Source organism: Tamandua tetradactyla, chromosome 16, assembly GCF_023851605.1.
Source record: "Tamandua tetradactyla isolate mTamTet1 chromosome 16, mTamTet1.pri, whole genome shotgun sequence".
In the NCBI taxonomy this organism is placed as follows: domain Eukaryota; kingdom Metazoa; phylum Chordata; class Mammalia; order Pilosa; family Myrmecophagidae; genus Tamandua; species Tamandua tetradactyla.
The window spans coordinates 47,678,184-47,704,192 of record NC_135342.1 but is presented as its reverse complement, the minus strand read 5'-3'; the positions used below and the strand labels follow the sequence as shown (position 1 = coordinate 47,704,192).

At 35.4% G+C, this 26,009-nt stretch overlaps 1 protein-coding gene across 3 annotated transcripts in view; it reads right to left on the bottom strand.

Moving 5' to 3' along the window:
- The window catches only part of FTO (FTO alpha-ketoglutarate dependent dioxygenase), a 434,084-nt gene that overhangs the window by 259,200 nt on the left and 148,875 nt on the right, over positions 1-26,009 (bottom strand). For all 3 annotated transcript variants that reach the window (XM_077132460.1, XM_077132458.1, XM_077132459.1), the window contains exon 4: positions 21,012-21,155. In XM_077132460.1, the coding sequence (XP_076988575.1) occupies positions 21,012-21,155 (144 nt within the window). The remainder of the gene's footprint in view (positions 1-21,011; positions 21,156-26,009) is intronic.

The following is a 26,009-nucleotide window of genomic DNA, read 5'->3' as shown; positions in this document are numbered from 1 at the left end:
TGTGTTTGTATGTTGTTTTGTCAATAAAAATATTTTTTAAAATTATTAAAATCACAGTAGAAAAAGACTAGCAATAAGCATAAAAGCAGTTAATTTCAAATATAGTTTTAAATTTAATACAAATATAAAAAAATAATACCTGAAAATAAAGATGTTCACCTAAAAATAAATGTTAAAAATCTATGTCAATAGAGGGAAGAATCCTGGGAGCACAAATGAAATCAGAAGGAAAGACAGACAACAAACACTGAGATGGTATAATCTAGGAATGCCTAGAGTGTGCAATGATGGTGACTAAATGTGCAAATTAAAAAATATTTTTGCATGATAAGAAGAAAGGAATGTCAATATTAGAGGGTATTGAAAATAGATGTTAATTAACCTTTTAAAACTCTAAATTATGTGTGAGACTAAAGCAAAAAATGTTTGCTTGGTACAAAATTTATATTTTGACTAATGCATTTCCTAATATAATAAATGAGAACAACTTAATTGAACACAACAGTACATGGCACCTTGAACAGGGCATGAGATGTCGTAGGTTTGTCCAGAGAGATGCCCCGATAAATCCCAGAGTGATTTGAATAGTGAATAAAAAAGTATTTGCAAAGTCCCCCTGGGAGAATGGTAAGAAAGGGGGAAAATTTAATTTCCCCAAGTGGAGAATGCTTTATATTCTCACAAGCAGTGGGGATAACCAAAGCAATAGGCTGAGCCCCCAATCTTGGGGTTTGTTCATATGAAACTGAACCCTGCAAAGGACAGGCTAAGCCTATTTAAAATTAGACCTAAGAGTCACCCTCAAGAGAACCTCTTCTGTTGCTCAGATGTGGTATCTCTCTCTCAGCCAAGAAAACAAGCAAACTCACTGCCCTCCCCCTCTCTACATGGCACATGCCTCGCAGGGGTGTGGACCTTCCTGGCAATGTGGGACAGAAATCCTAGAATGAGCTGGGACTCAGCATCAAGGGATTGAGAAAACCTTCTCGACTGAAAGGGGGAAGAGAGAAATCAGACAAAATAAAGTGTCAATGGATGAGAGATTTCAAACAGAGTCAAGAGGTTATCCTGGAGGTTATTCTTACACATTAAACAAGTATCACCTTTTCAGTTAACGTGTAATGGAGAGGCTGGAAGGAACTGCCTGAAAATGTAGCGATGCATTCCAATAGTCATGGTTCTTGAAGATGATTGTATAATAACATAGCTTTTGCAATGTGACTGTGTGAATGTGAAAACCTTGTCTGATCTCCTTTTATCTACCTTATGGACAGATGAGTAAAACATATGGATTAAAAATAAATCAATAATGGGGGAACAAATGTTAAAATAAATTTAGTAGATTGAAATGCTACTGATCAATGAAAGGGAGGGGTTGGGACATGGTATGTATGAATTTTTTTCTGTTTTCTTTTTATTTCTTTTTCTGAATTGATGCAAAAGTTCTAAGAAATGATCATGATGATGAATATACAACTATTGATGATATTGTGAGTTACTGATTCTATAACAAGAATGGAATGATCATATGGTAAGAACATTTGTGTTTGTAGGCAGACATGCTTTATTAAAAAAAAAATCTACATCAAAAATCCAAAATAATCTATTTAAAAAATACCTGGGATGTGTATAGAAAGGTTGGATAAAGTTAAATGTTAAGGAGAACCCTAACACCTTAACAAAAAATGGTCAAATGATGATCAGCCAATGAATAATAATGGAAAGACGTAAATAAATGGTCAAATGTGGAAAATGTTCAATTTCCTCTATAAGGAAAGAAATGCAATTTAAAACAACAGCATATTATTTTCACCTATTGAATTGGCAAACATGTTTTTAAACTGTAATGCCCACTACTGTCTAGAGTGAGATGAAGTAGGTTGGTGGAAATGTAAATTGATAAGCCTATTTCATACACTAAAGGTAGGAATGTAAATTGAACACAACTTTTCTGAATGGCAGCCTGACAATATAATACATACCAAGAATTTTAAATAATCACACTCTCTGACCCAGCTATTCCACTACTAGTGATTTTTTTCTACAGATATATTCAGAGATGCAAAGATAAATGTATAAGGATATTCACTGTAACAATATTTATGCTATTAAAAATAACTGGAAATGAATTAAATGTCCAAAAACAGGGAACTGATTTTTTAAACTACATTTTTAAAGCCCTTTTTGTTTTTTGCATGGTCAGGCACCAGGAAGTGAACCCAGGTCTCTGGCATGGTAGGTGAAAACTCTGCCTGCTGAGCCATGATGGCCCATCCTAAACCACATTTTTAAAACCACATTTTCAAGGAATATTTAACAATAAGAAAAAATGCCCATGATTGAAAAGTATTGAAAAATCAAGATACAGAACATTATATCTAATAAGATAGTAATTTTCTAAAAACAAAAATTAAGGGACTTCCGGAGAAGATGGCGGCTTAGTAAGACGCGCGGGTCTTAATTCCTCCTCCAGAAAAGCAACTAAAGAAACAGAAACAATACGAAACAGCTCCCGGAGTCACGACAGAGACCAAAAAGACAGCGTACCCCATTCTGGAACGGCTGAACGGGCAGGGAGAATCTGCTGCAGTGAGATACCCGAGGGGCGCGCGTTTTCCTGGCCGGGGCGGCTGGCAACTGGGGTCCCCTCCACGCACGTGGCTCCCCGGTCTGACTGGGAACGTTGGATAGCGGGGCCCTCCCGTCACGCTTGGCGTTTCGGGCCAGCTGGGCAATTAGGACCGGCACTCTCCCAAGCCGCGGCGGCCAGCGACCCCCACCTCCACGCGTGGTTTCCCGGGCCAACTGCCGTGCAGACAGACGAGCGCCACGAGCGCCACCTACTGGGCAGGAAAAGAAAAACAGAGCCCAGAGATTTCACAGAAAAAGCTTTCAACCAGCTGGGTCCCACACCCAGGGAAATCTGATCAAATGCCCAGACACCAGCAGAAAATAATGGATGACGCTCGGAAAATTGAAGATATGGCCCAGTCAAAGGAACAAACCAATAGTTCAAATGAGATACAGGAGCTGAGACAACTAATGCTGAATATACGAACAGAAATGGAAAAACTCTTCAAAAACCAAATCAATAAATTGAGGGAGGACATGAAGAAGACATGGGCTGAACAAAAAGAAGAAATAGAAAATCTGAAAAAACAAATCACAGAACTTATGGGAGTGAAGGACAAAGAAGAAAAAATGGAAAAAACAATGGATACCTACAATGGTAGATCTAAAGAGACAGAAGCTACAATTAGTGAACTGGAGGATGGAACATCTGAATTCCAAAAAGAAACAGAAACTATAGGGAAAAGAATGGAAAAACTTGAGCAGGGGATCAGGGAACTGAATGACAATATGAAGCGCACAAATATACGTGTTGTGGGTGTCCCAGAAGGAGAAGAGAAGGGAAAAGGAGGAGAAAAACTAATGGAAGAAATTATCACTGAAAATTTCCCAACTCTTATGAAAGACCTAAATTTGCAGATCCAAGAAGTGCAGCGCACCCCAAAGAGAATAGACCCAAATAGGCGTTCTCCAAGACACTTACTAGTTAGAATGTCAGAGGTCAAAGAGAAAGAGAGGATCTTGAAAGCAGCAAGAGAAAAACAATCTGTCACATACAAGGGAAACCCAATAAGACTATGTGTAGATTTCTCAGCAGAAACCATGGAAGCTAGAAGACAGTGGGATGATATATTTAAATTACTAAAAGAGAAAAACTGCCAACCAAGACTCCTATATCCAGCAAAATTGTCCTTCAAAAATGAAGGAGAAATTAAAACATTTATAGACAAAAAGTCACTGAGAGAATTTGTGACCAAGAGACCAGCTCTGCAAGAAATACTAAAGGGAGCACTAGAGTCAGATACGAAAAGACAGAAGAGAGAGGTATGGAGTAAAGTGTAGAAAGAAGGAAAATCAGATATGATATATATAATACAAAAGCCAAAATGGTAGAGGAAAATATTATCCAAACAGTAATAATACTAAAAGTTAATGGACTGAATTTCCCAATCAAAAGACATAGAATGGCAGAATGGATTACGACCCAGCAATACCACTGCTAGGTATCTACTCAAGGGACTTAAGGGCAAAGACACAGACGGACATTTGCACACCAGTGTTTATAGCAGCATTATCTACAATTGCAAAGAGATGGAAACAGCCAAAATGTTCATCAACAGACGAGTGGCTGAACAAACTGTGGCATATACCTACGATGGAATATTATGCAGCTTTAAGACAGACTAAACTTATGAAGCATGTAATAACATGGATGGACCTAGAGAACATTATGCTGAGTGAGTCTAGCCCAAAACTAAAGGACAAATACTGTAAGGTCCCACTGATGTGAACCAACATTCGAGAATCAGCTTGGAATATATCATTGGTAACAGAGACCAGCAGGAGTTAGAAACAGGGTAAGATAATGGGTAATTGGAGCTGAAGGGATACAGACTGTGCAACAGGACTAGATACAAAAACTCAAAAATGGACAGCACAATAATACCTAAGTGTAATGTAACTAGGTTGGAACACTGAATGAAGCTGCACCTGAAATATGGTTTTTTGTTTGTTTGTTTGTGTGTTTGTATCTTTTGTTTTTGTTTTTTTTCTTTTTCCTTTTTATATATATATATATATTATTAGTATTATTTTAATTCTCTTCTCTATATTAACATTCTATATCTTTTTCTGCTGTTTTGCTAGTTCTTTTCCTAAATCGATGCAAATGTACTAAGAAATGATGATCATACATCTATGTGATGATACTAAGAATTACTGAGTGCATTTGTAGAATGGAATGATTTCTAAATGTTGTGTTAATTTCTTTTTTTTTTGATTAATAAAAAAATTTAAAACAAACAAACAAACAAAAAAAAAAACAAAAATTAAAAAGTATATCCTCAAGTATAGAACACTAGAAGGAATTATGACAAAACATGATGTGAATGATATTCTTAATATGTGGTGATGTTAGGGTGGATTTTAATTATATTCTTTTCATTTTCTTTTATTTTGTAAATTCTCTACAATGGGCATGTACCATATTTCATCATTCCCAAAATCCACATTTTTTCATATTTAACATCTCTGAAATTGGAATGCATCTTAAAATTGATGGCATCTTTGACTAAATGGCATATGTTATTACTATTGTACTCAGCAGTAAAAAATAAAATGATAAATATGATTAATTTATAAAGATCCAAAAGGAAACGTTTAGTGAAGAGATTCTTAGAAAAGAGGTATACACCAAAGAAAAATATTTAAAGTAGTGTATCTTTAACAGGACACAGCTCTCAGTGAAGACATTAAGAGCCTGGGTTAGTTTCGTAAATCTTCCTGCAGTTACAATTTTACATGATATTGAAAACTCTTTTATAAAAACAAGACTGAGGTAAAGACAGCCTCAAAGTAAACCACTTCCCTCTCTACCCTTTGCAAAATTAACTTTTATGGAATGCTTAGTTTGCTGCTGAGTTATAGAGAAAAATAGATTCTTGAGGTTAATAATTCATTTTTGCCTTCTAAATATGTGTATTAGGGTTTTCTAGAGAAAGAGAATCAACAGGAAACACTCGCAAATATAAAATTTATAAAAGTGTCTCACATAACCGTGGGAACACAGAGTCCAAAATCTGTAGGGTAGGCTGTGAAGCCAACAATTCTGTCTGGATGAACTCCACAAGAGAGGCTTGCTGGTCAAAGCAGGAAGAGAGCCTGTCTCTTCTGAAACCTCCTTAAAAGTCTTCCAGTGATTAGATTAAGCATCACTCATTGCAGAAGGCACTCCCCTTGACTGATTACCAATGGAATCAGCTGTGGATGCAGCTAATGTGATCATGATTTAATTGTATGAAATGTCCTCATCTCAACAGACAGGCCAGCTCTTGCCCAACCAAACAGGTACCACCACTTGGCCAAGTTGACACATGAACCTGACCATGACAATATGCAAAAAGAACTCTAATCCCACTTTGGCAAGGGCTGCCTTCCTCCCCTACTTTCCCAGGTTGCTACTCTAAATAGTCTTCTCAAGAGGACAGAAGGCATATTTTCAGAAACAGAAAAACCAATAACCAAACTTATCTGGAAGGGCAGGGTGCCCCAAATAGCTAAAAAATGTCCTGAGAAGGAAAAATTAAGTTGGAAGTCTCACACTACCTGACTTTAAGGCATGTTACAAAGTTACAGTGGTCAAAACAGCATGGTACTGGCATAAAGATAGATATACTGAACAATGGAATCAAACAGAGTGTTCAAATATAGACCCCCTCATCTATGGATAATTGATCTTTGATAAGGCAGTCAAGCCAACCCACCTGGGACAGAACAGTCTCATCAATAAACAGGCCTGAAAGTCCTCTTGGGGGAATGGTGAGAAAGGGGGAAAATTCAAATTCCCTAAGTGGAGATTTCTTGATATTTTCACAAGCTGTAGAGACAACTAAAGCAATAGGCTGAGTTCCCAATTTTGGGGTTTGTTCATATGAAACTTAGGCCCACAAAGGCCAGGCTAAGCCTACTTAAAATTAGGCCTAAGAGTTCCCCCCCCCCCACCCCAAGAGAACCACCTTTGTTGCTTAGATATGGCCTCTCTCTCTCAGCCAACATGACAAGCAAACTCACCGCCCTCCCCATTTCTACATGGGACACAACTCCCACGTGTGTGGACCTTCCTGGCAACATGGGACAGAAACCCTAGAATGAGCTGGGACTCAGCATGAAGGGATTGAGAAACCTTAACCAAAAGGGGGAAGAGCGAAATGAGACAAAATAAAGTGTCAACGGCTGACAGATTCCAAACAGAATCGAGTGGTTATCCTGGAGTTTATTCTTCTGTATCAAACAGATATCACCTTGTTAGTCAAGATGTAATGAAGAGGCTGGAGGGAACTGCCTGAAAATGTAGAGCTGTGTTCCAGTAGCCATGTTTCTTGAAGATGACTGTATAATGATATAGCTTTCACAGTGTGACTGTGATTGTGAAAACCTTGTGTCTGATGTTCCTTTCATCTACCTTATCAACAGACAAGTAAAACACATGGGTTAAAAATAAATAATAGGGAGAACAAATGTTAAAATAAATTTAGTAGATTGAAATGTTAGTGATCAATGAAAGGAGGGGTAAGGGATATGGTATGTACGAATTTTTTTCTGTTTTATTTCTTTTTTTGAAATGACAGAAATGTTCTAAGAAATGATCATGATGATGAATATGCAACCATGTGATTAAAAAAAAAAAGGGCTAACCAATTGTAACAAATGGTCCATGCCAATGTACAGTGTTTGTGGTACAGTTTTTCATGATTGTTCTGTGAAGCCACAATTTCTCTAATAAAGAAAAATCTGTAACAGATATATAAGGGCTTTTAAACATATGGAAATGATGTTCAACATCACCCATAAATAGAAGATTATAAAATAAAATGACAATAAGAAAAAAAATGGTGCTTGGAGAACTGGATGTCCACATGGAAAAGAATGAAAAAGGATCAATATCTCACATTCTATAAAAAAATTTACTCAAAATGGATCAAAGACCTAAACATTTGATCTAAGACCATAAAACTTTTATAAGAATATGTAGGGAAATATCTCATAAAACTTATAATAGGAGGCAGTTTCCTATACATTATACCCAAAGTATGAGCATTGAAGAAAGAAAGAAAGAAACGGGAACTCCTCAAAATTAAACACTTTTGGGCATCAAAGAACTATGTCAAGAAAGTAAAAAGACAGCCTGCACAATGCGAGACAATATTTGGAAATGATATATCAGATAAAGGTATAGTATCCAGAATACATAAAGAGATTGTTCCACTCAGCAACAAAAATACAAACAACACAATTACAAAATGGGCAAAAGACATGAACAGACATTTCTCAAAGAGAAAATACAAATGGCTAAAAGGCACATGAGAAGATGCTCAACTTCCTTGGCTATTAGGGAAATGCAAATCAAAACCACAATGAGATATCATTCATACCCACCAGAATGGCCATTATCAATAAAACAAAACGACAAGTGCTGGAGAGGATGTGGAGAAAGAGGTACACTTATCTACTGCTGGTGGGAATGTAAAATGGTACAACCACTATGGAAGGCAGTTTGGTGGTTCCTCAGGAAGCTAAATATAGAATTGCCATATGATCCGACAATACCATTGCTAGGTATCTACTCAGAGGACATGAGGGAAAGGACACAAACAGACATTTGCACATCAATGTTTACAGCAGCATTATTTACAATTGCCAAGAGATGGAAACAGCACAAATACCCATCAGCAGATGAGTGGATAAGCAAGCCGTGGTATACACATACGATGGAATATTATGCAGCTGTAAGACAGAATAAAGTCATGAAGCATGTAACAATGTGGATGGGCTTTGAACATTAGGCTGAGTGAGATTAGCCAGAAACAAAAGGACAAATACTGTATGGTCTCACTGATAAAAACTAACATTAATGAATGAACTTGGAGAATTTCAATTAGGAACAGAGGCCATCAGGAGAGAGAAATAGGGTAGATATTGGGTAATTGGAGCTAAAGGGATACAGATTGTGCAACAGGACTGACTGTAAAAACTCAGAAATGGATAGCACAATACTACCTAACAGTAATACAATAATGTTAGCACACTGAATGAAGCTGAATGTGAGAATGATAGAGGAAGAAGGGCTGGAGGCATATATGAAACCAGTAGGAAAGAAAGATGGTAAGATTGAGATGGTATAATCTAGGAACGCCTAGAATGTACAATGATAGTGACTAAATGTACAAACTAAAAAATGCTTTTGCATGAGGAAGAACAAAGGAATGTCAATATTGGAGGGTGTTGAAAATAGATGGTAATTCATATTTTAAAACTTTAACTTGTGTGTGAGACTAAAGCAACGAATGTTTATTTGGTACAAAACTTCTTTTTTGACTTGCATATTTCCTAATATAACGTATGTGGACAGTTTAATTGAACACCATAGGTACATGGAACTTTTCACAGGGCATGAAATGTTGTAGGCTCGTTCAGAGTGATGCTCGATAGATCCCAGAGTGATTTCAACAGTGAATTAGAAAGTATTTGCAAAACCCCCTTGGGGGAACGGTGAGAAAGAGGGAAAATTCAACTTCCTCATGTGGAGAAATCCTAATATTCTCGCAAGCAGTGGGGAAGACAAAATCAATAGGCCGAGCCCTCAATCTGGGATCTGTTCACATGAAACTTATCCCCACAAAGGATAGACTAAGCCTACTTAAAATTAGGCCTAAAAGTCATACCAAGAGAACCTCTTTTGTTGCTCCAGTGTGGTCAACACAGCACATAAACTCACCACCCTCCCCCTCTCTATGTGGGACATGACTCCCAGGATGTAAATCTCCCTGGCAATGTGGGACAGAAATCCTAGAATGAGCTGGGACTCAGCATCAAGGGCTTGAGAAAACCTTCTCGACAGTAAGGGTTGGAAAGAGAGAAATGAGACAAAATAAAGTTCAGAGGCTGAGAAATTTCAGAGTCGAGAGGTTATTCCTGGAGGTTACTCTTATGCATTGTATAGATACCCCTTTTAGTTTATGGTGTATTAGAGAGGCTGGAAGGAAGTACCTGAAACTGTAGAGCTGTCTTCCAGGAACCATGTTTTTTTAAGATGATTATGTAAGGATATAGCTTTCATAATGTGACTGTGTGATTGTGAAAACTTTGTGTCTGATGCTCCTTTTATATAGACAAATGAGTAAAATGTATGGACTAAAAATAAACAAATAATAGGAGGAACAAATGTTAAAATTTAAAATATATATACTGGGTAGATGGGAATACTAGTTAGTGGTCAATGAGAGGAGGGGTTAAAGTGTACAATACGTACGAGTTTTTTCTTTTTACTTCTTTTTCTGGAGTGATGCAAGTGTTCTAAAAAATGATCATGGTGATGAAAATACAACTATGTGATGATAATGTGAGCCACTGATTGTACATTACGTATGGAATGTTTGTATGTTAAGAATGTATGTCCTTGTACATTGTTTTATCAATAAAAATTAAAAAAAAAAAGAAAGAAAGAAAGAAAGACCCAAAGATAGCAAACTCACTGCCCTCTACCTCTCTATATGGGACATGACTCTCAGGGGTGTAAACCTCCCTGACAACATGGGACAGACATACTAGAATGAGCTGGAACTCAGCATCAAGGGACTGAGGAAACCTTCTCAACCTAAAGTGGGAAGAGAGGAATGAGACAAAATAAAGCGTCAATGGCTAAGACATTTCAAACAGAGTTAAGAGATTATCCTGGAGGTTATTCTAAACGCATCATACAGATGTCCCCTTTTTAGTTCATGATGTATTGGCGTGGCTAGAGGTAAGTGCATGAAACTGTAGAGCTATGTTCCAGTGGCCATTTTTCTTGAAGATGATTGTATAATGATATAGCTTCCACAATGTGACTGTATGATCATGAAAACCTTGGGTCTGATGCTGCTTTTATCTACAGTATGGACAGATGAGTAAAAAATATGGATTAAAAAAATAGGGGGAACAAAGGTTAAAATAAATTGAGTAGGTTGAAATACTAGTGGTCAATGAGAGGAATACTAGGGGGTTTGGCACATTTCAGTTTTTTTCTTTTTTCTTTCTTTTGCTGGAGAGATGCAAATGTTCAAAAAAATGATCATGGTGATGAACACACAACTATGTGATGATATTGTGAGCCACTGATTATAACCACGTGAAGAATGTTCGTATGTCAAGAATGACTGTATGTCAAGAATGCTGGTATATTGGCTCATTGTTTATAATAAAAATATTTAAAAAAACAAAACATTATGCTAAGTGAAAGAAGTCAGTCACATAAAACTACATATTGTATGATTCTTTTTTTAAGATATTAAATAATTTTTGTTGTAGCAAGATATATATACAATATAACATTTCCGATTTTATACTGTATGATTCTATTTTTTATTAATTAAAGAAAAAAAAAGAAATTAACCCAACATTTAGAAATCATTCCATTCTACATATGCAATCAGTAATTCTTAATATCATCACATAGATGCATGATCATCATTTCTTAGTACATTTGCATCGATTTAGAAGAAGAACTAGCAAAACAACAGAAAAAGATATAGAATGTTAATATAGAGAAAAAAATAAAAGTAATAATAATAGTACAAAAAAAAGACAAACAAACAGACAGATAAAAAAAAAAAAACCTATAGCTCAGATGCAGCTTCATTCAGTGTTTTAACATGATTACTTTACAATTAGGTATTATTGTACTGTCCATTTTTGAGTTTTTATATCTAGTCCTGTTGCACAGTCTGTATTCCTTCAGCTCCAATCACCCATTATCTTACCCTGTTTCTAACTCCTGCTGGACTCTGTTACCAATGACATATTCCAAGTTTATTCTCGAATGTCGGTTCACATCAGTGGGACCATACAGTATTTGTCCTTTAGTTTTTGGCTAGACTCACTCAGCATAATGTTCTCTAGGTCCATCCATGTTATTACATGCCTCATAAGTTTATCCTGTCTTAAAGCTGCATAATATTCCATCGTATGTATATACCACAGTTTGTTTAGCCACTCGTCTGTTGATGGACATTTTGGCTGTTTCCATCTCTTTGCAATTGTAAATAACGCTGCTATAAACATTGGTGTGCAAATGTCCGTTTGTGTCTTTGCCCTTAGTCCTTTGAGTAGATACCCAGCAATGGTATTGCTGGGTCGTATGGCAATTCTATATTCAGCTTTTTGAGGAACCGCCAAACTGCCTTCCACAGTGGTTGCACCATTTGACATTCCCACCAACAATGGATAAGTGTGCCTCTTTCTCCGCATCCTCTCCAGCACTTGTCATTTTCTGTCTTGTTGATAATGGCCATTCTGGTGGGTGTGAGATGATATCTCATTGTGGTTTTGATTTGCATTTCTCTAATGGCCAGGGACATTGAGCATCTCTTCATGTGCCTTTTGGCCATTTGTATTTCCTCTTCTGATAAGTGTCTGTTCAAGTCTTTTTCCCATTTTGTAATTGGGTTGGCTGTCTTTTTGTTGTTGAGTTGGACAATCTCTTTATAAATTCTGGATACTAGACCTTTATCTGATATGTCATTTCCAAATATTGTCTCCCATTGTGTAGGCTGTCTTTCTACTTTCTTGTGTATGATTCTATTTATATGAAATATCCAGAATAAGGAAGTCTACAGACACAGAAAATATATTAGTGTTTGCCTGGCACTGAGAGGGTTGGGGCATTATTATGGCAGTGAAACTATTCTGTACGATACAGTGTTGATGACATGATGTATCTGTTAAAACCCACAGAAATCAATACACAGAACCCTAATGTAAACTATGGACTTTGTTACTAATAATAGATCAATATTAGTTCACCAATTGTGATAAATGCACCACACTAATGGAAGACATTAAATAGGAGAAACTACATTTGTGACATGAAACAAGGGAACTTTGTGCTTTCTATAAAATAAAATTTCCCTGTAAAGTTTAAAAAAAAGAGACCCGAAGACAAAAGGGGTGGGGAAAGGATGACAAGGGACAGATATTAGGCTGACAGGAAATTTTAAAAAGCAATGTTTCTAGGAGTTACGTTATATGGAGTGCAATAGACAACATATGAAGACTGCTAGCCAATGGGAAAAATTCCACCCACCCAACACAAACACAGAATTATCACAAAACAGGTTGACTATGATCGAATGAAACATTAAAGGACAAAAAGATCTCACAATTCATAGTAACATCCCCATCCTCAGATTTAAAAAATCCAACATCCGATTTTTATTTATCTTTAGTGGCTTCCTTATAAAAGCTTTAGAACAGGATGTGCAGAATAATTCTGACACTGTATTAACTTGGAAAATTCTATGATGTCACATGGTTATTTTGACGAGTTACAAGAGAGTAAAGTACAGGTCACTGTGAAAAGGAATGGGATTTTCCTTTTCCTTGCCATGGAAAATTCTAAAAGCTATCTCTGGATATGCCCAAGAACTACGTGAATGACAATCTGCTTGGGGAGGGACTTCTAGACCTTTTCCAACCAGGAGCTTTCAAGAATAAAATAAATATTTCATTTTACCTCTACAGGCAAGAAATGCTGCCATAAAATGAAAGAAAAGACAATCCTTGGTTCATTTACTCACCATTAGTTCAATAATTATTTATTAAATCTCTACCGTGTTCAAAGTACTGTGCTAGGTGCTGTACAGAATTCAAAGTAAAAATAGCCCTTGCCATTAAGAACCTAAACTGCAGTTGGTATAAAGCATTTTTAGAAAATTTGCAAGAAAGAGAAAAAATATGGGATTCCAGTAAAATTTAAATTAGCAAAGGAGTGCAATGAGAAGAAATCCCAGTATAACTGTCCTAGGTGGTTTTAAAGAAGCCAGAATTTATCAAAACATCAAACAAATAGCATGGCAAAACATCTAGTGACATCAAGATATCACTATAGTATGATTCTTCTTTCAGTAAGAATAAAGAAAGGCAATTAAAAATTTCAGGGCAACAGGGAAAGCCAATTTCAGGGCAAGAGGGAAAGCCACACAAAAAAGTCACAGTTCAAATATAAAGCCAACTAAAATGTGGTTATTCTTAGCCTATGATGAAGTATAAAACCTTGATCTGACATTTCTAGCATTCCCCTTCAACAGACACAGGTTTAGTGGTGATAGAGGATTACATCTCCTATTTATGGATCCAGTCACTCTATCTTGTTCTGCAATAAATAGCAATACATAAGCAACATTATATAGCAGCTTTCATATTTCAGAACTTGAAATTCTAGAGAAAGTATGCTATGGTTTTATCAAAATTACAGATCCACATGTCAATGTTATCAATCTCAACAATATGAAAGTAAGTAGAATTCTCACCTGCCGTGAGGGAGACCCAGGTTCAATTACCAGCCTATGCACTACCAAAAAACAACAACAATAATAGCATAAAACCATTCAACAAATGGTGTCACAACAATGGAATATTCACATGAGAATATTCACCCCAGGGCACACAATACGCTCGCGCTCACACACACACACACACACACACACACACACACACACACACACACATATGAGAGAGAGAGAGAGAGAATCTATAAATTCATTATAAAGGTAACCAAATAAGAAAAATAAAAAGTGTAAGTAAATGTTAACTACCAAAACTTAGCAGGAATGAGAAGTAGTGTAAGACAGCCATTTCTTCATTTTTCTTAGTAGATGAAGAAACAGAAATATAGGTCCATGCTTAAGAGTTACGGAGGTAACCACTTAAAGAACAAAAAGCAAATGCAATTAAAAATATTTACCTCTAAGAAATGGAACTTGAGGGTAGGTGACAAGGAGTTTTTATACTTTCCGTTTTAGATCTTGCTCAACTGTCTGAATTCTTACTTCCTAGTACATTTAATAATAATAAGAAGAATGAGGTACTGACATGGAAAGATCTCCAAGACACTACTAAGTGAAAAAAGCAGGTCCCATAGTAAAATATATAATAAAGTCCCATTTTATGTTTAAAAAAATCAGTTAACATGTTATGTTAATATTTATATCAGTGCTTTAAAAAGGACCAGAAAGGAGAGTAAGGTAAAGAGCAACTTCCACATTTTATTCTACATAATTCAATGTTATCTGAATCCTTTTAATGAGAATATGTGTATTTATATACTACAGTACAATTTTTTTCTACATTTTTAAAGGACAAAAGGTATCATTACTATATAATTAGTAGCAACAGTATGGTTCAATGGAACAAAGAACAGCTTTGGTCTCAGAAAATCCTAGATTGAAGCACAAGCTTCACTAGTACATAACTTTGAACAAGCTATTTTATGTTTCTGAGCTTCAATTTCCTTTTTTTAAAGCTTTATTGAGATATACTTCATATACCATACAGTTCACTCATTTAAAATGTACAATTCAATGTATTTTAGAATGTTCACACAGTTGTGCAATCAGTACGACAATCTAATTTTAGAACATTTTCATTCCCCATCCCCCAAAAGAAACCCTGTAACTATTAGCTGTCCATAGCCATGGATTCCCTTTTTTTGGAAAACAATGAAGGGCAGTGTTGGGTGAAATAAGTGCAACACAAAATGACAAATACTGTGTGATCTCACCAAAATGAAATAATTAGAATATGCAAATTCATGATCAGAAATTAGAATTCAGTATGGGGCAGGGTGGGAGCAGGGAATGAGGAGTTTACGATTAATTAGTACAGTTTCTGTTTGAGGTGATGGAAAAGTTTGGTAATAAATGGTGGTTAGCCCAACATTGTGAATGTAATTAACTCCATTGAATTATATACTTGAAAGTGGCTTAAATGATTAATTTTAGGTTGTATATATGTTACCAGAATAAATTTTTTTAAACCATACAACAGTACAACACAAAGGATGAACCCTAATGCAAACTATGAACTATAGTTAATAATATAATTATAATAATATTGTTTCATCAATTGTAACAATGGTACTACATTAATATAAAACATTAATAAGAGGGAAAACTGTGTGCAGGGTAGGGAGGTTATATGAGAACTCTACTTTCTGCAGGATTTTTCTGTAAACCCACAACTGCTCAAATTAAAAAAAAATGTTTTAAACTTTTTACAATAAAAATCTTTTTAAAAGACAAAATAAAGGTAAAAATGAAAACAATAAACAGAAGGGCAGAGTGGGAAGGTAACCCTAATTAAAAGTTTTGTTCTGAGGAGTAAATAAAATACATTAAAGCCCCAGCAGAAAACTTGGCCGTCAGTAGTAAACCATCACATATATTTCAAGCAAAGTTCAAGATATAAATGATACGGAAAGAAGCAGAATTGAGCAAAAACCTAGGATATGATAAGAAAAAGATATGGTATAAATCCTCTCAAGGTAGTACTCAGGAACTCAGTCAGGTTTCTATTCTCAGAGTATAATTTACAAGCTATAGCCCTCTCTCCTAATTCTTGCCTACAAAAAAAAAAAAAATCAGGTATCAAGTCGAAAAAGCACAGGTTTGAAAATGCCAGGTTTTGGAAGTGTATTTTAGAATGAAAGTTTAAGGAGAGATGCAAAAACCAAACAGCACAAAGCAAATACTGCAGCTACTGAGAAGTTAAGAAGAACACTGTAAGTTCATACTGGATAAGCAGTTGAAACTGTACTGTCATGTTTCCACTTTTCAAAGTAAAAATAAACATGACAGGTAGCTCATTTTGGCTGTTCAAGCACTTTTCACTTAAACGGCAATTCTTCCAGCTTACCAACTACAGCCTGAAGTTATAATTTATTACTGTTTCTGTATTATTCTCTTGCCTCGGCAGAAAGCAGAACATAGCACCTACATCTCAAGACCCATGAGAGGTAATAAAGTATAATTATTTTGAATTTATGATTAAGCCATAAATTATATGTACATTTTACTTCAGTTGGTCAGTCAAAGGTTGGGGGAGGAAAGGAGCACAGTAAGAAGAAGAAATAACAAAAGTAAAGCAAATTTTATTTGCTTTAAATAAAATGTCTGAATCAAGGCAGGATTGAGGGCAACCTGGAGGATTTACAAAGATACTACAGTCTCCAAGTGAAGTCCCAGGAGAGCTTCAGCCAAAAGCCTTTAAACTCCTAGAGACCTCTGTTCTTCCCACTCCTAGGACCACAGACTCCAAGTAGAGTGCCCACACTGACTCCAAAAATGGAAGCATGGTGAATTTTCAGGTCATACCACATCAAATGTTCACAGTGCTCTGAGTCTTGCTGTGTCTCAGCCATTGCATTTCAAGGAAGAGATGAACCCGATCTGTAAAAAACTACTGCCCAAGCTCTGTAAGTAAACTCAATGAGACTCAATTAGAATAAAACTGTGGTTACCACAGAGCTCAGATTCAATAATGCTAGATGACTGAATTAACTTTTCTTGCCATGAACACTAGTAAGAATTTCCTTTCTTGTAGCTTCTTTATGTGGCTATGGAAATACATACGAAGCAGCGTTAAGTACAAAGTTGGCAAAATTCAGGGCATGGAGCAGTCTTGATAAGAATTCCTCACATTTGAATCCAAGTTTGCAAAGCACTTGCCGACAGGTACCCATTTTACAGTACAGGCAGAGTTTCAGAGAGGTTTTAAAAATGCACAGTCAATAAATAGACAATGAAGTAAGTCTGAAACCTGGTCACCTAATCGTAAATCCCCCTTTTCCATTATTCTACCCTAACCCATTGGTAAGGTAATGCAAACTCCAAGAAGAAATAGTCTGCATTTCAATTTACTCAGTTTTTTTTTTCCTTCCTCTGCAGTGGAATTTTTCCTTGGCAAAGTAAGACTTTGAAACAGCTAATTGTTACAGTAGCAACAGATATTTCAAAATGATACTGAGTTGGGTTTAAGGAAACTAAATTCAAGAGACCAAACAGAGAGTCATAGTGTCATGTAAAAAAAAACTTTTTAAGGGATAAAAAAGTTTTGCTCCAAATGTTTACCTACACCTCCCCCAATGTCCTGAAACATCCCACCTCCATACCCAACTCCTGGTTAATGGACATAATTTGGTTGGTGTCCCTTGAATACATAATCTATTCCACAAAACGCAAACCTACAGTTTGTCTCCAAGCCACTTTTAAGTCTCTAACTCCCCAGTTACATTCAGTCTATGGAAAACATCTGTGGCAAAGTAAAATCATCCTACTCTGAGAAAGACCAGAGTGTATTTTTTTCTCTGAGTGTGTTTTGAAGTCCTGGTTGGAAAATTAGTGAAAATTGTAAATCTGTTTTCAAATCTGGCCATGTCTAACTCTGAGATTAGGGCAAAGATTCCAATTTAAAGTAAAACTGTGACAACCCCAGTTAAGTGTGTCCTTAGGCACTGCCAACGGGGCCTTCACTCACTTCCATGAGTAGTAGATTTATTATAGGCACCCGACACATTCCCCATCAGACACCTCTGGAGTATTTTACTTGAGACAGCAGGGTTCAGTCTGCACTTCCTCTGCAGACCAATATATTATTATAAATTGAACTAAACTGTTTCCTTTTCATAAGCCCTATGAAGTTCAGATTTCAGATATCAGCACAGGACTGAGGTCCTTCCATGGGGCTCCTTGTGCTTTTTGGATCAAAAAAAGGAATGAGAAAAGGCAGTATGAGACCATGGTTGTTTTTACTTTTGTTTTAAGAGGAGATGAAGGAAGGCTCATTTTAGAAATCAAATATATTTCAATAATAAAGTATCTTCTAAATGCAGACTTTAGGTACATTGTGCTATACTTAGCACAGTTTAGTAGGATACCAGCTATTTCACCCATGTCTGAAGCCAAAAGATGAGAAATCAGGAGTAGATATGATGTCTTGGATACCAGCTCCTATAAAATAATAAAACACATTTCTTCTGTTTTATCACTGACACAAGCTTAAAAACCCAAAGAATCTTTAAAACTGTATATTCATTAAAACATGTTAGTGAAAAGGACTGTGTAATTATTTTATATTTTCAGTATTAATCCATTTCTGAGGCAAGAAAACATAACTTTAAAAAGAAAATGAAAAGAAGTAAACAAAGGAAACTCTTCCTCTTCTCCTTTTCTTCCTTTCCCAGAAGAAAAGAAGCCTAGAACAGGAATCAGCACCTGAACAGGGTGCGGAGGGCATCCATATGATGGGAGCGGTTGGGAAGGGACCCCACAAGGCAACATGGGGTCTTAAAAGTCTGAGTAGAGTAAAATGACAAGTCCTAATCTACGCTTCTTACTAGGTGTGTAACCATGGCTGAGTAACTTCATTAATCTCAACTTCTTATTTTGCAATATAGCTGATATCTGCTTCTCAAGGTTATTAAAATTAAAGGAATACCTGGGTTATGGTTAGTACCCCATAAATGTTGTCCTTCATATTTCTATTACTATGGATAGGAAAAAAACACTAGAAAGGAATATACTAAATCAGACAAAAACCTGGGTTTTATATTTTTCGTTCATTTTATATTTCAGAATTTTTCTCTACGATGAGCAGGTATGATTTTTTTAATCAGAAGAGAACATAAGATGTTATTAAATAAATGGAAGATAGCTGAACTTTTAAATGAGTATTTAATACTTTCATATCTAGAAAAAATAATAAGCTATTAAAAATGGCACCATTCTGGCCATTTCTTTTAAAGATGTAACTTGCTAGCAGAAACTCCTAAACAAAGTATCTAATGGAAACAGGTTAATTGGATGAAATTAATACCCATTTAGACTCAAGCCAAATGTCTATTTGAGTGGGGCATAAAGAATGAAATAATCTGCTTTACCCACAAATGACACTCAAAGAGACAGAGATTTCAGAATAGAAACTTTGTTCTCAGGGCAGGTGGGGATGGTAGGAGGAGAAGAGATGATCTCAGTTCCAAAAACATTCCTATATTGGAATCAAGTCTAAATGGAAACATTTAGAGTGGGGAAAGCACTATAGAAACCTGCAACAGGTTCCAGTCCCTGCTCTGCTTTATACTAAGGGGCCTTAGTAATTAGTTAAAAAAAAAAAAAAAGGACAATCTCTTTGCCATCTCCTTCACAAGGTGGTTTGGAAATTGAATTACATTGCTTTTGTGAAACTGATCTGCAAACTGCAAAGCAAGACATAATAGATGGCAAGAGATTAAGGGCTTGCTCAGATCAGATCAAGTACAGGACGCACCTTGTAAGAAGAGCTTAAGAGTTTTGTGAAAGGACAAGCATAAGCAGCACTGAATCACGCTTAAGAAAGTAATTCCCTACGTAATGATCTTCCGATTCTCCTGCTGACCCTAAAGAGAAAGTGTCAGAGTGGTACCAATATATCTGAAGACCTCTCTAACAGTAATTTAATGACCCTTTTTAAAGAAAGACAGAACAAGATTCAGACTCATCATCTCCAGCAAACAAAGCAGCAAGCACTTAATAAATATTGGTTTAGTTTATCTGTATTTATATTTATAAAATCCTAATCATGTCAAGTGATACTGTTTTCCCACTTAAAATAGTGATATAAGATCTCCTTTTAAAATAAGTTCATTTCATAAAAGAAAAAAGTGGCTTTATTTAGAAAGAAAGACTATGTAAATAAAATGACAACAAGTGGTACATGGATAAGGCAACAATTGTGAAGCTGATACGTAAATAACTAAATTTGGAAAAATACTTATTGTGGCCTAAAGAGCTCCCATAACTCTGAATTCCTAGAAGGCAAGAACCAAGTTTTATTGCTCTCCATATCTCCCCCAAAACCTGTATTATGCAATATATAGTGGTTCTCTACAACATCTGATTAACTGGAAATTAATTCTTATCACAAACACTGAGCTTGAGCCCTGGTGCTTCCTGGCTCCAAAACCAACCTATGAGAAGGTAAGAGTGAGATAAACTCTGCATAATCAAAAAAGGAATAAACCTGAGAACCTTGTGAGTTAAAAAAAAAAAAGGCACTATCTGCACACTACATCAGGAAACTAGTAGGTAGTCCAAAAACAAAGCAAAACAAATAAAAAACTTAGAGCAAAGAAGCAAAAACAAAGTCTCTCAAACTCCACAGCTTTCCTGCAGCTAAAATACTGTATTCTAAAGAACTAAGTAACAAGTGGTCAACTGTCCCTGACGAGAATCTAAATTCTAGGAAAAATTGTCTTACTATTAGGAACTTGTACAGATAGGGAAATAGTTAAAGAACTTCACAATGATAAGTTTATTTAGATGGGTATTTAGTAGCTCTGATAAAAAATCCTGAAAATTGCTTAACACAATTGGGGAAATTCATAAATATTTACAATTTCCTTCTAAAAATGAGAAGCAACTTCTAAAAAATTAGCAGTATCTCAAAAAAGCTAGTTACAATGTTCTCATAAAGTTTCATTATTACTATAAAATGCCTGAAAAGATTCTTTCAAAGGACACATTCAAAATATGTACTCAATAATCTAAACTTGGATAACTAGAACATCAATACAATTTTCACCCTCCTAAGATTACCAAGCATAAAATAGCAGTCTCCTTGGTGAAGGGGTATCGCCAAACCAGGTGTCTCTATGTCCCATGAGATCTTAAATCCAACATGCCAAGTATCAGGATCTCTGCCTTCGAGATGGGGATCATCCTCACTTTCCTCCTCAGGGCCTGTTAAAAAAGAGAAATGTGATTACAAAGGAAATGTCCTAACTAAACTTCTGGGTCGTACAATGGCTACTTTAGAATAACTGGATCTTCATAAACTATGGCTATGAAGTTAAGTACATTTTTCTTTTATGTTACGTTTCTTTTTAAAAATACATACTCTATAGAATATTTTATGATGTACTTTATTTTTTCATCAAAAAATTTTACATAAAGTGATGAAGAAATAACCATCAATAGTGAGGAATATAAAAGAATACTATTTTGCTTGATTCTAAACAGATAAAGAATCTAGATTAAATGGACAATTTTTTAGGAATATATTAATTACCAAAATTGACCCCAGAAGAGGTAGAAAAGCTCAACAGATCACATAAGGAATAGGAGTAGTCAAGGAATTAGTTCCTAGAAAAAAAACAACAGGTCCCCAGAGAGTTTCAAAGGGGAATTCTACCAAACTACTAAAGCACAGATCATTTCAATACACTTTAAATACTTTAAAAACATAGAAAAATGAAAATTTCCACACACATACATAGACCAATCTCACATATGAAAATCAATAGCAAAATTCCTAAATATAATGTAGGAAAATAGAATCTAAATCCAGCAGCATATTAAAAGAATATTGCATGATCAAGTAGAACTTATTCCATGAATGCAAGGATAGCTCATAAAAAAAAAGCCTATACTAAAAATTCATCATATTAACGATCAAAACAAAAAAATCACGAGTCACCACAGATACACAAAAGTATCTGAAAAGATACAATATCTTTTTATGACAAAACCTCAATAAAAGAGAAATAAGTAGCTACTTCCTTAACATGATAAAATACAGATCTATCTCAACCCTAAAACCAACATTATATTTTAATAGAGAAATATTAGAAAAACTCCTAAAGTTAAGAATTTAAAAAACATGCCCCATATCAACACAATGAGTCATCATTATTCTGGAAGAAATGGCCAATGCAATGGTGTCCTCTGGAGCTGGGTAACAGAGTAGCCCTAATAAGACAAAATAAGTGGTATAAAATATTTTTAAATGACAAAAAATACTTTTTGTCAGATGATATGACTATTCACTAATAAATCAACCCAGAAAAATATATCCAAAGCAAAAGACAAGTTAAGAAAGTGCTAGCTACAAAATTAAATCACTGAAATTAATAACTTCCAAATATATAAATAAAAACCCCACATGTAAAACTAAAATATCTAGTAAGATTCTTATATGTGGAACATCTATATGAAGACAACTTAAAAATGTTATTGAAGATCATAACAAGATTTAAACAGATGTAAAGACATACTATGTTCTTAGGAAATAAGGTATATCATGAAAATATCAGTTCTCCCTAAATTGACCTACAAATTTGACACACAATAAAAATACCAGCAGAATTGTTTTTCAGGTGAGTGGGGTGGGCAACTAGATAAGCTAATTCTATAATATGCACAGAACTATAAACAAGCAAGAATAGCCAAGGAATGTTTTTCTTAATATATAAAGAGTTTGTTCATATCGATAAGATAAAGATCAACAGACAAATAGGAAAATGGACCAAATTATGAAGACATAACACATAAAAGGAAATGAAACTAGTTCTTGTATACATACAAAAAGATGTTCAAACTTATTCATATATAAGAAGTGCAAATTACAGCCACAATAAGATATCACCTTATTATCACCTATTAGATCAGCAAAGTTTCATCAAAAACTCGGATAAAATATGATGTTGGTAAGAATGAAGTAAAGTCGCACACATACTCTCTACAGAGGACAATTTGACAATATTTGTCAAAATTACAAATGCATAAACCACTTGACCTTTGTAGGAATTCCACAATTCCTTAATAGGAATGTATATTAAAATTCCTACTTGTACATGTTGCAAACTGACTGCTGAATAAACACATTTATTGTAGCACTCTTTATGAGAGCAAAAGATCAGAAACAATCTATTGCCCTACACTAAGTTCTGCAAGGATGGCCATACATAAAAATTTATTTAAAGCATTTAATAAATGTTTATTGAATACTATATACTAGGCACTCGCCCAGGCACTTGAAATACATCAGTGAATAAAACAAAGAGTTTTGCCCCTGTGGAGCTTTCCTTCTAATGGAATTATAAAAATTCATCACTGATTTCTATTAAGGGAACATTTTATGTTTCATTAGACTTTAAACTGCTCCCCCAGACCCTGGTTCAGCAAGAGCAAGGTCAGTTTGTCTCTTCATTCACATTTAGAGCCTTAGCATCTGGCACACAGAAGGCACTCAATGAATACTTGGTAAGTGCACTAAATGTGTTACACAAAATTTTTTTTAAACAGTTCTTTCAAGTTCACACATTCATAGTACCTACTGAGGTAGATGGCAGTATGTTATATGTTAATTTGAACAAAAACACCTCAAATTAAATCAAAGAACATAAAGCATGACATTACTGGTAAATTAACATAATCCTCAAGACTAAAGCAGGTCAGAGAAGAGAGAGGGTTTAATAAGGAGTAGAATAGTTAGAGCAGACTTTTTGGAGAAGACTGAACTCGAAAGACAAGTGGAGTTTAGACTGGCAGTAGTAGAGAAAGAAGTAATGAAGGTAGACAAAAAGATAAAACTTTTTATGTGATTAAAATAGAAAATAAAGGATGTTTTACTTAGACTACATCCTATACACTCACATGTATAACCCAAAATGAATCTAAGATAATACATACTCAAACACAAAATTCCTAAATTCTGAATTTCTTACTCTATGATAACTGGCCACAATGACCATAGACAGTATCTTAAAAATGGGAAAAAAGGAATGTCCTTTAATAATTATTCCTTCCCATTATTTAGCTCAATGTATACTGAAAAAGCACAGGTCAGAAATTCAAGTTCATGTTTTCTACAAGGAAGGAATACTACTAAATGACTTTAAAGGACACATTCAACTCTATAAATATTCAATTCCCTAACCTTCAATCTAAAATCTGATACTTCCATATGAACAGAATTAATTAAAGAGTACATGAGAACACATGCATCAGGAAGAAAAATGAATAAGAAAAAAGGTAACAGGATTTACTTAAGTATTAAGTCACATAATAAAAAGTTCAAAACTATTTACTAGAATAATCCCAAAGCATTTTAAAGTTAATCCTCTGGAACAGAGATGACAAATACCTTGCATATCAGGAGACACAAGTGATTTGTTGGTTGTGGCTCCTCTGAGTTCTGGTGGCGAATATTCTGAAACCTTCTCCAGGCTCAGAGGGAAAACGTGGTATGATAAATTACTACTGTCTGCATGGCTACCAGAAAGGTCAGTGGAAGCAACAGCACCAGATAATTTACTCTGTATGTCTAATGACATTCTGCAGGCAGTTTTTATTTATAATAAAATATATTTATACCTGAAAATACTAGAATTTGTAAAACTAGAGACCCCTGAGCCAAAAAGAACTCACAATTATGTATGGCTTGATCTGGACTGTATATTCTCAAGTCTAAATTAGTTGCAAACTGGTGAAAGTCATGTGACTGAATAAAAATCCAAATTTCCAGCTACTCTAGAATTAGTGAGCTGGCCTCCCTGAGCCAGTCACAAGTGGTTATGGGTGAGAGTAGCTGCCTCTTTTAGACAAGGCCTGTCCCTTGGCTAGACACAGTGGTCCTCAAGTCAGTCAGGCACTCAGCCATCCGCACCTGGCCCCTTCCCGCATTCCATCTGGGAGCCTTGCCCTAGAGCATGCCCAGAGGCCAAACTCTCCCTTTCCATTTGCAAATAAAGTTTAACTGGAAAAGCCACACTTAGTCATTTACATACTAACCCAGGCTGCTTCCATACTACAAGACTGGGCACAGAACTTGGGAAGGCACACAAAACAGAAAATATTTACTATCTGGCACTTTACAGAAAACGTTTGCCCTGCTCTAAAGTCCTGAGATTTGATATTGATGTCTACCACACATATTAGTGAGGAAGCCAAGACTGAATAAAGGAATAATGATATAATGTGATTAACACCTAATGAAGTAATACGACTAATAACAGCATATAACATAATAAAATAATCAAAGAGAAACTACCTGATATTCAGATATATTTAGGAAAAGAATCTCGGTATGAGATATTACATGCTGTGTTTGTGAGACCCCAAAGCTTCAAGCTGCCTCATTCCAGGGCGCCCTAATGACAGACTACAAACAGCACAAGGAAAAGATTGGAAATATTTTTTAAATATGTATTTTCCATACACCCCTCTCTGATCAAATCAACTACAACCTAAATTTTGCAAATGAAATGATTTTTAAATTGCAAAGACAACAATTTTCAGGCAGTTTTAAAGCCACTGATTCTGGATACTCTAATAAATGGGCATGTTTACTGGCTGTTTACAAGGAAATCACTTTCCCTTCTGATTTTCACCCTGACATTTTCCTCAATATGCACCAATAGTTTTGAATAATAAGCAGAGGATTCAATTTCAGTCAGTGTTTCCCATAAATCCAGCACATCTGAAACATGAAAATAATGCTTTGTTGGGGAATTTTCTGCTGTTGGACGGTGGGTGGGGGGGTGCATGTCTGATAAATTTTTTTATGGCTGAAGTATAGTGTGGCTTCCAAACTAATTTTCTCAAGGCAATTAACTTTTATAAAGTATAAAAAATATACTTTTCTATAGCAACTGTGAACTAATTATTCTTATAGTTATGTTGGGAACAAGCAAAGGCAACAGGTTCCTACTTGTCTTTCAGGCTCAGTAATACTGAAAGGATTTTAAGTCTCTCAGTATGTTTGGTGCATTCTCAATTCCTGATAACCAAACTGCTGAAGAAGTACAAGGTGGG